This window comes from Haplochromis burtoni, unplaced genomic scaffold, assembly GCF_018398535.1.
Source record: "Haplochromis burtoni strain Fernald_Lab_line unplaced genomic scaffold, NCSU_Asbu1 Contig_18, whole genome shotgun sequence".
Lineage (NCBI taxonomy): Eukaryota > Metazoa > Chordata > Actinopteri > Cichliformes > Cichlidae > Haplochromis > Haplochromis burtoni.
Genome location: NW_024582379.1, coordinates 240,694 through 258,409, shown reverse-complemented (window position 1 = coordinate 258,409; position 17,716 = coordinate 240,694). Strand labels below are relative to the sequence as shown.

At 37.9% G+C, this 17,716-nt stretch overlaps 1 protein-coding gene across 2 annotated transcripts; it reads left to right on the top strand.

Annotated features, from left to right (window-relative positions):
- Positions 1-1,813: 1,813 nt before the first annotated feature.
- smarcad1a (SWI/SNF-related, matrix-associated actin-dependent regulator of chromatin, subfamily a, containing DEAD/H box 1 a) lies at positions 1,814-17,539 on the top strand. Of its 2 annotated transcripts, none has more exons than XM_042218329.1 (23): positions 1,814-1,892; positions 2,867-3,005; positions 3,110-3,236; positions 6,773-6,842; positions 7,116-7,210; positions 7,445-7,546; positions 8,148-8,226; positions 8,350-9,008; positions 9,399-9,595; positions 10,651-10,741; positions 11,036-11,135; positions 11,396-11,455; positions 11,753-11,828; positions 11,975-12,110; positions 12,213-12,344; positions 12,755-12,850; positions 13,200-13,317; positions 13,440-13,555; positions 14,095-14,283; positions 14,382-14,500; positions 15,041-15,223; positions 15,416-15,525; positions 16,357-17,539. In XM_042218329.1, exons 1-23 carry the CDS (start codon positions 1,838-1,840, stop codon positions 16,416-16,418), a joined length of 3,111 nt encoding a protein of 1,036 aa, XP_042074263.1. In that variant the 5' UTR covers positions 1,814-1,837; the 3' UTR covers positions 16,419-17,539. The 2 variants fall into 2 exon arrangements, with proteins under 2 accessions (XP_042074263.1, XP_005916197.1); XM_005916135.3 differs by having other exon boundaries at positions 1,814-2,270.
- Positions 17,540-17,716: the final 177 nt, after the last annotated feature.

Below are 17,716 nucleotides of genomic sequence, written 5' to 3'. Positions count from 1 at the left end.
ATGGAAACACTGCTAACCGTACAGTACATGGAAATACAGGATATAAAGCTAGAACAGAGTTTGTACAAATGTAACAGGCTTTGGTATCACACACAATCACACACACACACACACACACACACACACACACACACACAATGAAATCTCACTATTGTTGGTTTTAAAATATCCTCTTCAGTTGGATTTACTTAACATATGAGGTTTTTTTAAGTTTACTTAAGTTATTTGTGTTATTTAAGTAAAATTAAAAAGGTTATTTCAAATGTTTCCACCCAACTGTGTTGAGTAACTCCAAAGAAATTGACTGTTGTACTCTAAATTTTTAAACTGAGTGAATGTAAAGGCATTGAGTATTTACAGTATTTAACTGAAATAACAGATAAATAAAGTCAAAATTAAGATGTTTCATATGAGTTACTAAACATAGTTGTGTGAAACTACTTAAGTAAATTAGAAAAAAAAACATTCTTTGAGTTCAAGATGATCCCACACTGCTTTTATAATGTTGAGGTCTGGCCTCTCCTTCCAGGTATGCTTTTACTGCATTGGCAGTGTGTTGGAGCTCACTGTCATGCTGAAAAGTGAAGCCATCCCTGATCAGATGCTTTGCTATTCTTTGCTAAATGGTCTGCTATGTGAACACTCGTTCATGCCTGCAATTAGGTGTTTTGTGCTTGAATGATTCATTGGTCAAGCCATCGTGTTAGTGTTAAGTGGCTTAAGAAACGACTACAACAAAACTCCATTCATTTGAAAATGGTAAGGTAGAAGGAAGGACTGCACTAAAAATGAGTGGAAAATCTGCCTTTGCCCAAATAAAAACCTTGAAAGCTCTTCAGAAATCCTAGAGCACTCAAGCACAATTTCAAATATACAATAAAGTCTGGCTCCTTAAAAGCAAAATTTAGAAAAAAAAGAGTTTCTAAGGACTTCATGCGTCAAGTCAGGGGATAAGAGCCTTCTCCTGACAGAGCCAGATTTTACATATTGGGTATTATCTGGGGATAAATGGCATATAGAGCAGGAAAATTTGTTGTATTTAGAAGACTTTGGAAAAAATGTATATTCCCAATATAAATTTATATTTATATTTCCCATTAAGAGTTCTCGTGTTGGATGGTTAAATGCAGAAGAAATAAGTTATTATTGCTTTCATGGTAATAAATACATTAATGAAAACAGAACATATCCTTCCAAGACAAATCTGGGTTCACAAAAACAGGCATTCCCTGTAGGCATGCAATGCTATTTGTTTTCACAGTACATCCAGCAGTTTGATGTTCATGATGGAAATTATTATTATCATTATTGTTATCATCATTATTAATATTGCACCACGATTTACTTAGAATTGCTCATTGTCAACGCTCTGTAAACCCCGACGACCCCATTCTAAACAAATTTCATGGACTTGGCTAGTACCTGTAAATTGCATAGTAATTACAATTTAGAAAGACATGTCTGTATCTTCGTAATTAGCTCATACCCAGACAATTTAAAACAAAGTGCATATTGCAGTTAATGATCCATACATTCAAATGATATGGTTACCCACAAGTGCTACCGGGTGTGTAATTTTATACATCAGTGATTTCATAAGCGACGTCAACACTGCCGTGAAAATAATGAACTTCCTTCTCTTCTGCCCACTAGTGGAAAGGAAAACGCTGTGATACCTCACGGATGCATTCATATGTATTTATATTCGCGATGAGACGCTGACACTCATTACATTACCATTAGCCCTGTAAAACTCTATGTGAGCGAAAGCGGAAGTATGCTACAGAGTACCATCTTGACTTACCGATGAGTTTCCGCCCACTTCTTCCTCTTACCAATGAGCTGTGCCGGCTCGGATTCCTCCAGGGCCGAGGGAGTTCGCGGGAAACCGGGTATAGTAGGGATGCAGCATACATAACTCGGGAGTTTAACCGCTTTCTTTGTTACAAAACCCGTGTGACATTATCGATCAATTTTAAGCTAATGCCGTTAAAAACGGAGCAGTGACACAGCTTTCTTACCCTCTATGCTAATATCTGGTGCTAGTTAGCGGACTCACATCGTGCATCACGTTGTGCTTCATACGGCTGAACAGGAAAAAAATACGGCTGAGTAGGAAGAGACAAAGAAGTGCCGCTGTCAGGCACATAAAGGACCTGGTAAAATGAGTCTCTTCAATTTAGACCGGTTCCGTTTTGATGAGAGCGCATGCAGCAAGGACCAGGTTAACGGGTCAAAAAGTCCAGAGTCTGAAAAGGAGAACAAACCAGGTAACCAGCAGCTACATGTAAAGGCTAGCTCTGCATTGCTGATAGCTAGATGTGTTGAAATGCTATCGTTAGCATGACCTGTATCACTTTAACAGCTCAGCATGGCTTTCCCCCGCAGCAGTATTGAGGTAGATATTTAGAAATAATTCTTTCAATCTATAGCTGGCCATTTACACAATCAAATATTACACCTACAGCATAAAAGACAACAATTGTTAAGCCATTTCAGAAATCCTATTAGAGATTTGAGGTGATGTCAGTCTAATCTTCATCTTTTAGCAGCATACAAACACTAAGCTCAGTATTATGATGATGTCTTGTGTACCAGGGTTCACAAGTCAACCATAATTTCAGGATTTGGTCCTTTTCATATCCACCTTCTTTAACTTCAAGTAGTTCCATGCATGTGGTTATGTTCCATGTTTTGCCAAGAAAAACGTAAAAGCAGACATGTGTCATACAATTTGTAGTATCACTGGTCTTCTTCACTGGTATTTTTCCTGCAAACATTAATTTTAATATATCGAATGAAATTTCTTTGTCTGCTGTTAGGAAAACATCTACCAACATGTTTCTGCTGTCTTTTTTCCCCCCAGCCCAGACAAAGCCTGTCAAAGCCCCACCAAAATCCGTCGCCCGAGGAGTTGTTTTTGAGGAAGTCTTTACTGTTGATTTAGAGGAGGATGAAGTCATTTCTGAACCAAAAACCAAGATGTCATTAACAAAAAACTCCAAGTGTGTATATGCTAAAATAACTAGTAATTATTTTTTCCCCCCAAATGTATGCATTCATTCACTGATCCACTGCATATTTTAGAGTTGTTATCTTTCTTTTATAGCAAGCCTGCTGGTAAAGCATCCCAAATTGTAGTGCTGGATGATACGGATGTGGACAATGAATTGGATGACAAATTGAACAGACTAATGGAGATGTTTCCTGAGCTGACAAGACTGGATGCGCTGGAGGTGAGTTTCAATAAAAGTTTTTGTATCTTTTAGGGCTGCCACGATTAGTCAACTAGTCACGATTACGTCGACTATCAAAATCGTCGACGACTGATTTAATAGTCGACCTGTCGTTTGAAGCTTTGTAAGATCACAACAGACGCAGGAATAAGAAGTAGGATTTAAGAGTGTAATAACGGACTGAAACAGTAGATGGCAGCACTGCATGTACAAGGATACCAGCTGCTGTTAAACCCCGAAGAAGAAGAAGTAGCCCTGTCCCAGAATTCATAGCACAACCCAGCTCAGTTTCCAACAATGGCGGCAGCTAGTTAGTTTTAATATTACTCTTATTACAAAATAAACATTTAATATATGTTCAGACAAGAATGTAGCTGTGTAAACCTCAAATATCTGCTCAGTTTATCAAGACAGCAGCAGTAACCGATTTACAGCACTAAATCGGTTTGGCTGAGATTAAACTTAGGTTTTACACAGCTGAATGAATGTCAAGAAGACAACTGATTATCAGAAGTGTGAGATGCTCGAGAATATACTCCGGTGTCCCGTTATATTTTAGATAGCAAGGAGTTTATTAAACTTAGCTGAAACAATCAGCAAGTTTCATGAAAATTTAATAAACTACCATCTTGTCTTTATTTTTAGTTAGGACATACCTTAAACACTTAAAGCTGTAAGCTAATGATAGTTATATAAGAGCAGATGCATGCTGGTTCAATTGACCCTGTGCACGAGAAAATGCTAACTTCCTGGTTTGAGACTGGATGTGGGGTTGTACATTTCCGGTAGCTTTACTTTGCGGTCAATCGCTACTGCGAAGATATACTCCAAAATCATGTCCAAAACGGAAAGATCGCGTTAAGTTACAAAGAGCAGAAGGTGGGAACACTCACCACTGTTGTGTCATAAAAAATCTAATGATCAATTTTGACGTTTAAAGAGTTTAGATTGATCAGTTGTTTACATCACTCAACACAAGCAGAACTGCATCACTGCAGCAGAAGACACATTGTCCACATTCAGAAGCACATCTCTGTATAGTGACTGGTCTTATGATTTAAACAGGCAAATGTTCAGCATTCAAACTACAGGTGAAGAATAGTCAAACCAGATGTTTCCCCCGTTATGTCAAGATCAGCTAGTCAAGTACACACATACACAGCATGTTAACAAACCGTGAAAAAAGCCACACAAAAATGAATGATTGCTGGTAACGGTTTTTATACATTAGTATTTACGAAGGGTATGTTGTGACTTACCTTAAAAATTACAGCGGTCCCTCACTATAACACGGTTCACATTTCACCTCGCTGTTTCGCAGATTTTTTAGTGCAAGTTTGCATGCTTATTTTTTTTTACGTCACCTTGTGTCCTGCGTCCTGATCGCTGCAGACGATCTCCTCCGTGCCGTCTCTCCTGTACAGTACAGAATCGCTGCATCGATCGCTAGCAGTGTGACTCTGAAGTGCAGTACTGTATGTCCACGAAACGTTTTGCACCGTCAAAAAATAAAATTGGCTACTTGATTTCACCTATGGCTGGTTATTTTTAGAACATAACACCCGCGATAAACGAGGGACAGCTGAGAAATATAACATTTTTAGAGCTGGGCGATATATCGAGTTTTTAAAAAATATCGATATATTTTTATACGAGATATAAGATCTGACAATATCCTTTATATCGATATAGTCTATGTTACGTTATAATTATACTTGTGGAGCCGCAAGTTTGCCTCTCTTTCGTCCACTTTCGTCTTTACGCAACGTTACTCGGCCTCGCCTCTCCTTCACTGAACACAACTCCCCCTCCTCCCCCATCGCTTCACCTGCAGGAAGCGACAAGATGGACACGGCAAATCTCCGTTAACGAGTTACTGCGCATCGCCCCGTGCGTGGGGCTGGACGGCGTCAACGTGTTAGCTAGCTAACCACGCTAACGAGCTAACCACGCTAACGCCATGCAGCCCAGAGGTGCTGCACGGACTAAAATCCTTTCATTTTCTCAAAAGTTGACAGCGCGCCTTATGTATGAATTCTGGTTGTGCTTGATGGCCGCGAACCGATTTTATGTGGAACACGGCGCTCAGCAATCTGTCAAAAAATGTTTTAGTACGACTTTGGTAAGCTACGGAGCTGCACCGCTTGATGGACTGTCGGAGCATTACGGCTGAGCCTCGCGGAGTGATACGTACTGTGCTTCAACGTAATATTACCCTACTGTGTATAAGGACCATAAATGGCACCTGTTAAGAGACGTGGTTGCGAAGCGGATTTCAAACTCCAGGCTGTCAGTCACGCAGTACAAGTTGGGAACAGAGCAGCTGTGAAATCTGTCTTTGTTATTGTGCTCAGCGTCTTTTAGTTTACATTTTGACTGCACAATTGTGAGCTTTTTGTTATGCACAAAAACAACATTGTTTTCTTTTATTTATGGAGCATTATTATTTAATAAATGCTCATAATTTATTTTTGAGTAAATTTTATGTACATCTGCTCTATGTTAATAAAAGTGCCTGTGTGACATCTGGGACACAGCTTTGACTAAGAACTCTCTTTTTGTTCTTACTTTATGGCTTTAAAAAAATATATCGAGATATATATCTTATATCGCCATCCAGCTAAAAAATATAGAGATATGAATTTTGGGTCATATCGCCCAGCCCTAATTTGAATCCCTTTTCTCTTTTGCTCTGAGGTGCGGGGGGAAAAATATCAACAAGTCGATGAACATCATTTACAGATACAGTATATTGGGTAAATGCCCAAGACATCTATAGAAATGTAAATCACCGCTTGATTCATTCATTTGCTTAACTTGTTTTGGACCGTAAACCAGGCGCGAATAGGACACCGGAAACAAAGCTCCCCACAGGAGTTTCCGCACCGGAAGTAGCATATGCTAACGTGCACATAGTCAATAAGTTGTACGTGTTACGTCCAATGGATGCATGATCTGATTAGTCGACTAATCGCAAAATTAATCGGTGACTAGTCAACTATCAAAATAATCGTTTGTGGAAGCCCTAGTATCTTTATGCATTAATGCCAGTTGCCAAGTATAAAACATTAGGGGTGAATGGTTTTTTATGTGCCAATAAGAGCTCAATGGTCTGTCCATTTCAGGCTACATTATTTTTTTTTTAATTTTTTTTTTTAGCTAATTCTTTGCTCAGTAAATAATCAGCCCACTAATGTTTACGATTGATTTTCTTTAACCCATGTTCATTTACTTTAGTTAAATTTGTGTGTGGCCTGTAAACTGCTAGCATTGAATATAACTTCTTCATAGAGAATACCTAAAATAAGTTCTATATTTTTTTATGTTTGCTTTAGAAATTATTTAGTGTTTAAAAATCAGAACCAGCCTGCTGCCTGTTTTTTTTTGTTTTTTGTTTTTTGTTTTTTTTTTATTCAATTTCAGCACCCTTCCCAAATGTAATATTTATAATGGTGATTGAAAACTGTATTTATATATTAGCCACTTCAAATGTAGTCTCTGTTCATTAGACATGATCCGTTCGGTTTTCCTTTCAGATCGTTGAAAGTACAAGCACACTGGATGGGGCTGTAGCTGCTTGCCTTTTAAAATATGGTGATAAAGAAGGTAAGTATTTATTTTACTTTTCATATTGAGGTTTATTTTATAACTTAAAGGGAAATCTTTAGTTCTACAAAGAATATACCAAATCTAAACCTATAGAGAGTAAGTAAGAGTAAAAAGAAAAAAAGAAGCAATTATTAGGTGTGAAAAATAATTATTCCAAATATATGAGCATGTTATTGTAAAAATAACATCCTCTTAAAGTGATTAAAGTAGATAGATCTGTTTCTTAATTAGTTAGATTTATTAGGAACACTGTCTGTTTTGTCCTCTCAGGCCCGAGTCAAAGCAGGAAGAGAAAGCAGGATGGAAGCAGCAGCTCTAAAGACAGTGTTGAGATTCAACCTAGCAAGAAGACAAAACCATCAGCGGTAAGCCTTCTAACTGTGTCTTAATAGTTTAAAATGGGAAGACTTGTGCATCTTTGCGACACTAATGGTGACTTCAGTCATGATACAGCATGAAAACAGTGTGCACAGAACACTGGGAATTCTTTAATTTTCTTTTAAACAGAACAAAAGCGTGGTTTACAAGAACTGACTCCTGCTTTGTTTTGGTTTTTTGTAAATTAAAATGGTAATTTTATTGCATTTTTTAACGGACAGGCCTCTGATGAGGAAGAAAATGAGGACAAAGAGCCAAGCTGGGAGAAGCAGGCATCTATGGTCAGAAGACTGCAGAAGAAATTTCCTGACCAGGACAAGGAGGTGAGTGAGAGACGTCTTAAATTCACAATGTCGCAATTAACATTTCCACTGATGTAAAAAATATGTTACAAAAACTGTATAAAATGGCCTGCAACACTGCAGTAAAAAGTAAATGTGTCAATGTGCCACTTTAGTTCGGCTGGTGAGAAGGCAACCCTTGCTGTAGTGTCCTGGTTCAATTCCACCCTGGGAATTCCCCTTCTGGCTCTGCCTTCTTTTTTACATGCCACAGTCCTAGAAGGCCAACAAGTAAACTTAAAATATACATACAGTGCTTGACAAATTTATTAGACCATGACCAAGTGTATGGTTTTTACCACAGCTGCCTTCTACAATGGTCTATCCACCAGTATGTACAATGTCTTTAAGTGAAAGTTTTTGTTTAAAACAAGATTTCTAAAATGTTTGTTTTCATCCCCTAATAAATGTATTAAGCACCGTATAAAGGTGGAGAAGATGTAGTTGAACATTTACTGATGATTTCAAAGAAAATTACATCGACACAAAATAGTAAGAAAAGGAAGTCGGTCAAAATTACAGCTGTTTCTGAAACAATGTTTTGTGTTAGTTTGACGACTGATCCGTAGTCTGTGTGTTGTAGGAGCTGAGGATGGTGCTGCAGGAACATGACTTTAATTTTGAAGATGCTCTGCAGGTTCTACAGATGTTCTCAGACACAGGTGCAAACACAACAGCTGTCATCTGAATATTTTCACTGTTTAACAAGCAGTTTATATGTACTTTCAATTTAATGTTGAAGTGCTTAACTGGTTCTGAAACCTCCGTTTGTTTTCTGATATTAGATAATACAAGTTTCAGCTCGCATGGGTCAGAAGGAAAGGTATCCAGCAAATCAAAGAAGAAAGACGAGTCAAAGAGAGAGCTGAGGCCCCGAAAAGACCAGAAAAATGCTGAAAAGAGGCAAGACCATGTCAGTGAAACGGAGGATGACAGTACAGATGATTCTGAAAATACAATGGACAGTGAAGATGATTCTGACTTGGAAGACAACGAAGACTCCAAAGAGAAAAGTGCCACTCTGTCTTCTTGGATTGTAAGAAAATCTGGTCCAGCGGCTTCATCATCCTCTGCCAACAAAACTACTACCTCTTCCTCGCTGAAGTCCTCTTCCTCTTTATATGCTGCCCAGACTTTGTCCAGATTTGCCAGTGGAACCAGCATAGCTAAGAAGCAGGCGGCAGAGAGAAAGAGGAAGGCGCGTGCCTCCGATGAACATGTCAGTTCAGAGGGCGAAAACGACTATGAAGACACAGTGAGCAGCGAGTTTGAGGATTCAGATGATGAGCTGGACTCTAAAGTAGGCTTGACAGAAGTGAAGAGGGAGATTCTTGCATTCTTCCAGGATGCATCACTAGACGAACTGTCACTAATGTCTGGGTGCTCCATTAAAAAGGCACAGAAAATTGTGGAACTGAGACCCTTTAAAAGCTGGAAAAGCTTGGTAAGAGGCCATGTGTTTCTAAACAAGAAGCATGAAACCACAAATGGATTTCCAGCAGATTATTTATGTTAAATAAAACAGTTTGATAGAGTTTTTGTCCAAAGAGGTATAAAAACAAAGGGCTGTATTCACAGTCTGAAATCATCTGACTGAATGCAACCTTTTGTTTATGCTGTATTGGCTTGTTCTGCAGATAACATGCTCTGTTCAGCACAATAGTTTTATCACAATAGTTTTCTTTTTCTCCACACCTCTATCATCAGAGAGTAAATATGCAAAGATGGATAAGATTTATCAGAATGTGTACAAATAGAGTAGTAATGACTCCTCTCTATATTTAGTCAGATTTATTTGTCATGTTAATTGTTGTTTGATGTTTTTCTCCTCCAGGTTGATGTTCTCAATAAGAACAATGGACTTTCAGAAGACTTGCTGGTGGGCTGCAGAGTCGTCCTCAAGGAGAGGAAGGTTGTCCTGGGGCTGATGTGCAAATGTGAGACGATTTCATCAAAAATGGTCAAACAAGTCACTCAAGTGATGGAGAAAGGGACAAGAACCATGAAACAGCCCACGGTGCTCAACACCCAGTGAGTACAGTGTAATTCTTGAAAACAGTTTGTGAACCATCTTAAATTTCTTAAGTTTTTGTGTAGTATGACCAACATCAGATTCTAATGCAAGGGTTCAAAGTAAATATTCTGAAACGTACTTCTAGAAATTAAAAGAAAACTGTCTCCGAGAGTTCAGGCTGTGTTAAAGAATAATGGGGAAATAATAGTTCAGTGGTGGTAGCATATGGACTGTTGTGGGGAGCTTCAGACTATCTGCAGAGAGTGTCTGTTGTCGAATTGGGGCAAGTGTCAAAAATATGTGGTATAGCCGGTCTGTGGGCCGCTCTTACATGTACTGCTATTGGTTCATCTGTCAGCCATGGGGAAGAATGAAGTTACAACATGTAAAGAGCCGAAGTGAAACAGTGTTTGAAAAAATAAATGTCTCCACTGCAGTCACTGTTTGTACTTTTCATGCTATATTTTTTAATGGGTTTTTGTTTGCACAATTATTGAATGTATCTCTATTCCCATTTTCCTAGGAAAATATAAAAAGACGAGGGTCAGTTCAAGATATTTGTGCAAACTGTCGATTGTTTCAATAATTTGTAACCAAAAAATTGAAATTTCGTAATAAAAAAATCAGTTCTTTATTATAACAAGATTGTTAAAAATGTCTTTACAGAACTTTAAAAAATATTTTGTAACTTGATAAAGGAGGCTTTCTGTTGTCATTTCAATGTATAAGACAAGCAAATGTGATACAAAAAACAAGCGAGTATGATGTGCAGAGTATTAGAAAGAAATGTCTGAATGTTTTTGCTACTGAGTGAAAGCTGAACGATCTTTAACTTAACTCTCCGATGTTGGAAGGAAAGTGCAGAATTTGCAAACAGTGTAGGAACCAATGTAGGAAGACTGAGGTGATTTGTGACCTCAGAATGAACTTGGCCTTAACTGCTGTTATAACAGCTTTTCATCATTTTTCCATAAATTATGCATTACGACTTAATGAATGAGCCAGGGTGTGTTTGGAAAAAAAAGACAGACCCAGTTCTTTTTCTCAGTCTGTAATTATTGTTGTTCTTCAGGTTCCAGCTGAAACCCTATCAGCTAATTGGGCTAAAGTGGCTGCTGCTTCTTCATGAACACAAATTGAGCGGTATCCTCGCTGATGAAATGGTGAGGCAATAAGCTTGGGACCTGTTGTTAAATGTTAAATCCGACATAAGTTTGTATAAGTTTTTTTTTTTTTTCTTCCCAAAAAGTATAAATATGGATACTGAATTAAAGCAAATGTGTTGTTTTAGCCTAAAAATGGCAAGAGAGCACTGATTTGTGCAGTTGGTCAACATTTTGTTCTTAATATTGTTGAGAAACACAAGTGTTCAAACATAAGTGTTTGAACACTGTTGCTACTGTTCGTGTCTCATGTCTGATTGTATCGCTTTGTCTCTTTCACTGTCCGACCTGCAGGGTTTAGGGAAAACTATCCAGGCTATAGCATTTCTAGCTCAGCTGTACCAGAATGGTATTGAAGGGCCTCACCTCATCACTGTGCCTTCTTCTACACTGGGTAATGAACTCCACATGTCACGCGCTTTGCCACTTCACTTTATACCGTGTAATCTTTCAGCTTGAATAATAGTCCACATAGATAGATACTTTATTGAAATTATAACTTGAAAATTGAAACAGAACAATATACATACAGATTTTTATCTTCATTAGCATTTATGGTACAAACTTCAATATTTCCATCTAAATCTTTTTATTTATATAAAACCTAAAGAAATGACAATTTCTGACCTGTGTTGTTTTCAATCTGTCTTGTAGATAATTGGGTCAGAGAGATGAAACTCTGGTGTCCAGATCTCAAAGTTCTCGTCTATTATGGTAAGGTTATAGTTAATTAAGTGTTGCTAGAAAATTAACTGAAACAGTTTTAGGAACTCGAGGATTTGTGTTCTGTGGAGCATGTTGTTCACATGTAAATATGCATAATCTGTGGTGATTGTTAGAAGTTTAGCTGGATGTCACATGTCTGCTGTGTGCACTTGCACAATTAAAAGTTTTTTTTAAATTGTGCATTTGATTTTTGCTTCAGAATGTTTGTATCTGACCTTGCTTAAAAATCTAATTTCCTCAGTTTGTAAACAAAGCATTGTGTTTGTGTTCCTTTATTCTGTATAGGATCTATAGAAGATCGTCGCTACCTCAAACATGACATCCTGAATGGAGATGTTGACTTCAATGTCATTGTGACCACGTAAGCAAACACAGATCACTCATCATTTTAGCAAACATGCTACCAGGAGATCGAATTAGTGCAGTGAAGAATGAGCTCCTGGAGGAAACGATAGAAACGTTTCATTCATACCTTTGCTTTTATTTCATTTGTTTGTTTCTTTACAGTTATAACTTGGCAATAGGAAACGACAGCGACCGCAGCCTGTTTCGTAAGCTGCGGCTGATATATGCCATTTTTGATGAAGGCCACATGCTGAAGAACATGAACTCTTTGCGCTATCGCCATCTTATGGCTATTAATGTAAGCTGACCTCTGTGTAGTCTTTTTTTTTTTTATTTAACACCACTGTGGTTTCTCTTTGTTGCGCCTAACGGGGTTCGGTTTCTGTCTGGTTCCCTGTAGGCAGAGCATCGCTTGCTGCTGACAGGAACTCCGTTACAGAACAACCTCTTAGAGCTGATGTCTCTTCTGAACTTCATCATGCCATCTATGTTCTCCAGCTCCACTACCCAGCTCTCAAAAATGTTTTCTATGGTAAGTGTCTGTCAAGTCGATTTTGTTTTGACAGAAGTGGGGGTTTTTGTACTTTTTAAGCACTAAATAACTCCAGAATTACAAGAAAATGCAACTCCTTTCTTTTTCTTCTTATGTTAAACTGTAGTCGGTCATGTCTTCTCTTATTAAATAAGAATTTGAGTGATTAAAACAGCTCAAATACCAAAACAGGTGCTGCATCAAGGAACAGGGTTTGAAAATAAACTTGAGCCTCTGAAATTAACTGATTATTCATTGTCCCCTGGTTTTCACTTTAATTACAGACAAATGTCATGATCTTTTGTTTCACAGGTTAAAACAGTGCAAGAAGAACATGCAAAATCTGTTTAGTAGTAGCGTGTTCTGTTGTTCTGTCTCCTGACTCAAATTGCTTGTACATTGCATGTTAGAAATCACATGAAGAGCAGAGTCGTTTCGAGAGGGATCGTATTTCGCAGGCCAAACTCATCATGAAACCTTTCATCCTCCGACGGATCAAGAGCGAGGTCAGTTAATCTGAGAAAGTTGCACATTTGTACTGTAGAAGTATTATGAGAATTTCAAGTATTTGGAATGAAAGCCTGCATTACAGCTTTCGTTTTTTTTGCCCAAGATGTGTGAAACTCTTAATAGTAATGAACTTCAAGTAATAATCGAGTTAGAATTAAATACATATTCACACACTTTCTATGAAAATCCTTCTTATCTGGAGTTGATCTTATTTAAATGACTATTGGGCTAAAAGATAAGCTTCCAGGAAAAACTAACGAACAGTTTTAATCATACACATTTACAGGGATTATATGTACTAATTAACTAATGGTGCTCCTTCCCCCCCCCCCCCCCCCCCAAAAGGTCCTTCAGCAGCTTCCAGCAAAGGAAGAGACTGTGGAGTTCTGCCCAATGAGTGAGAAGCAGCGGGGTCTGTACCAGAACCTCTTTCAAAAACTCAAATCCACCACGAATGGCGAAAGTAAGCCCCACATTAAATGAACTGGGTGGAATTAGAGCTCTTTAGTATAACTCGGGATACTATTTTACAGTAATATAGAACAATGTTTGATTAATAATTCCTGACATGCATCTTCTCTTCAGAGCGAGAGTTGTGTAATGTGATGATGCAGCTGAGGAAGATGGCCAACCACCCTCTGCTTCATAGACAGTACTACACCACTGAAAAACTAAAAGCCATGAGCAAGCTTATGCTCAAGGTGAGGATACTCCCCGACAACCACTGTTTGTGTTCTTTATTGTGTTTTGTTTGTCTTGTTGGCTGAATTATCGATTAGCTCATGCTAAGACAGTGAGCCCTCCGTCCACATTTCCTACGAATCACTACTATGTTCTGGAGGACTCCTTGTTTTTGTGAAAGTTGCACACAGTGATCACCTAATAAGTCTTTGCTGATAGTGTTCAAGTTCAATGTCACTTTTGGTGGTTTTCAAGGGAATTTGATTCTCATTAGTTCAATACAACCAATGACATGAAAACATCACTTTCTCTGCTTCACACATTACAACAACCTTTGAATCGTGAAGTTATTGACATTCTGGTTTTTCATTCTGTTATCCAGAAACGTCTTCAAGTTGTGATATTTAGCTTGCAGATTTGGCTCACAACACCAAACATTTAGATTTCTTTGCCATCATCATGTTTTTGGATCCTGGTACGCTGTTGACTAGCTGAATGCTGGACTTTGATTTAGTACATTTTCACACGTTTTGGGTCGTCTCTTTTTCTCTCTCCTCAGGAGCCAACACACTTTGATGCAGATCCTGTTCTGATACAGGAGGACATGGAGGTGATGTCAGATTTTGAACTGAATCGTCTGTGCCAGCAGTACTCCACTATCAGCTCCTACCAGCTTGAAAATGATCTCCTGCTTGACTCTGGAAAATTCCACCACCTTACAAAGCTGCTGGCCTCACTTAAAGAGAAGGTAGATAGAAATATACCGAACCATTTCGTTCTACGTTTTTGATTTTTGGAGCACAGGTTTAAGATTTTTTACAGCACAACCTTCCTGTCGTCATACAGGGGGACCGAGTGGTATTATTCAGTCAGTTCACCATGATGCTTGATATTGTGGAAGTGCTGCTGAAACATCTTATGCATCGTTACATCAGACTGGATGGATCCACACCCATAGCGGACAGGTGGGTTTCAAATATTGAAATAAGATCATTGTAGCTAACAAGGCATCAAGCATTTGATGTTATTAGGTCTAAATCTTTTCCTTTAAAATTATTTATTGGACTTCATTCTTCATTCTCAGTCATATAGGTCATGCTTATCTAAGGAGCTTGGAAAGAAAAGCGACTAGACTTCTTTAAACTTCTTTTCAGTCACTTTTTCCCCAAGCTCCTTAGATTCTAGTTATATTCTATGTTCTGCAAACCAGTAGAATAAAATTGTAACGTGATTTAAATTTAATATCTAAAAGGTCACGTTGTGCACATGTGGATGTCTGTACAGACACTTTGACTGGAACTTCAACAACATCAGATATTACATTACAGTAAAGGCACCTTAAATCCTGCAGAAGTGTTTGTTAAAGTTTAAGCTGTTTGAAAAGTTTAGCACATCTGTTATTCTAGCTGTTGCATCAGGTAAAAATGTGTCAAAATGGAACCAATGTCTGTTCAATTCAGCTTGTACCCACCTGTAGCTGTTAAATGGTTTTCTTTCTCCTTCAGGATTGTGTTGATTGATGAGTTCAACACAGACCCTGACATATTTGTGTTCCTGCTGTCAACCCGTGCTGGCGGCCTCGGCATAAACCTGACCTCAGCTAACGTTGTGATTCTACATGACATCGACTGCAATCCCTACAATGACAAACAAGCAGAGGATAGGTGTCACCGTGTGGGCCAGACCAGGTTAGATGGAATCTGTGTACAATCCTAGATATATTTTACCCAACAATGTCTTGTGATTGTGCCTTATCATGTCAGTTACTGGGCAGAAAAGCGTTTTGCAATATCAATGCAGGTTCTGTTGGGAGGAAATTCTGTGGTTAGTATGGTTGCACACATGCAGTGTGTAGTGATGGATCTACTTCTCTGTATCAGAACTGTACAGGTGATTAAGCTGATCAGTAAGGACACTATAGAGGACTGCATCCTGCAACTGGGCAACAAGAAACTAAAACTTGAGCAGGACATGATCTCATCTGAACAAAGTAAGGAGATATTTAAAGATATGTGCTGTACCTATTTTCACCGAAGGTTTCTCTAGTAGATAAATTCAATTAGATAAATGCATTTGTTTCGGTTTTTAAAATAAACATGAAAAAAAAATACTCAAAACATAAAAAACAGTAGTGAGGATTTCATTAAGAAGTTCTAACCTTTAAGGCCCAAAGTGTGCTTCTGTTCTTTTAAACATGGTCAGCTGCTTTCACAATAAACTCCTGCAAATTTTGTACGAGTACCAAATTTGTCAGAGAGATTATTGCCCCTCACTCACGTCTGTGCTCTGCAAGCAGACACTTTGAATATTTATTTTAGCAAGTAATACTGTCTGGCCATCTGACACTTCTCTTTCTCTGCGTGAGCACCCGAATCGATACTCTATTTTGCTTCTTTCTGTCTTTGAGTGACATTTTTAAACACCACAGCCGCTATCTTTAGCTTATGTGTACGACACATTTTTGTCAGATAAAGGTTGCAAGCCTCTGACTGCAGTGTCTACATCTGTAAATATTTGCTTTTGATTTCTGCTAAAACTCCAGCTGACTTTAAAACTGGGTCCAAGTTTTATGGGGTTTTTCTGTTTGGAAAGTGCATGAATTCCAGGAGCAGTTATTGGATTAACCTGATTCTATTGTGGAAAATGTGGGAAATTGATTAACATTATTAGGCAGGTGAAGTGCAAACAATGAGGATTGAGAAGATAATCACAGGAAAATGTAGATATTTTTTGCAGTGTGTACCCTGCCTTTTGTTAACTGGAATAGCTAAGTTGGTTAGGCTAATGCAAAAATAATGCTAACAAATGATTTGTCCTTTAGGTGATGAGGGGACCATACCTGAGGATATGGCATCTTTGATCAAAGCCTCACTGGGACTGTGATACACAAATATGTGAAACTTGAAACTGTACAAATGCATTTGTATGGAGTCTCCTGAGATTTCGGGAAGACTTGAGTATTCTGACTGAGCTAACACCATTGTGTCTGTACTTGAGAACTGCTGTAAACCATAAACTGCCATGCAAACACTGAAATCCAATAGATCAGATTTACAGTGTGACATGGCAGCTGTGCCTAAAACAGTTTTTACATACACACAGTTTTTGCTCACACTTTGACTACACGACCAGTATAAACTGCATTTTAGCCTCTGCATTTTGTAAGTGTACCAAGCAGTAAAAACTTGAAAGAGTGTGATTTTTAAATCTTTAGTAATAAAAAAGTATTTAAAGTACACTATCACACTGGTCTGACAGAATTAAAGTGTCATTTAAGTTTAAACATATGCAGTGTTGCTCTGCTCCCATTCAGATAAAAGTAACATGGTGGTAAGGAGAATGATGCTTACTTGCCAAACTTTGATACAGGAAATATTTTAAAATCTAGGACTTAAAGAAGAAGGTTCGAGCATGGAGAATGGTGGATATATTTTTACCCGCCGTTCCATACAGTGTTTGTGTGTTCAGAGAAATACAGTTCAAATAGCAAGTATACTGAAAATGTTGTTCACATTAAATTCCTCTACCATTTCTGATTTAAAATTTGTGGCTGCATCACATGCATATGGACTCTGTCAGTGTTAAGTGTAATGTCTTACATTTCATCCTGTTGTCATCTTCTAATTACATATTTAGGAAAGGCAGACTGCATCAAGCATACAGATATTTTAATTCTTATCCTGGTATGTAAGAATAAACCTATGGTGCTTGAATTTCTTTCATAGCTGTTTCTACTCCTTTAATTATCGTGCCGAGAGAAGACTTTTCGATTTAAGGAAGCAGCTGCCGCATTCGTGTACTGTATAAGTAGATAATGTGTTGTTATTGTAAAAGTGTTACTGTAAAAGCTTTTACTAAGTCATGTGTATGTTTGTTTGTTTTTTTTAGTTTCTTGTTAAAACTGAATAATAAATATTGGAATAATTGTTTGTGTGGTGTCTATAACAGTGCACCAGTAGAGGGAGCCAATGACAATTTTTTAACTATTATTATCAGAGATTACAAAGATCCTCCCAAAGGCCAGAGTTGGTAACGGTCTGTAGTAGTATACATTGCTGAACTATAATTACATTTCCAATTTTTCATTTGGAGAAACAGTAAAGGATTCTTTGATTAATCTAATGAAAGAGTGCCAAAATAATCACAGAGCAATAATATAAGAAATTATTAATAATCTAAAA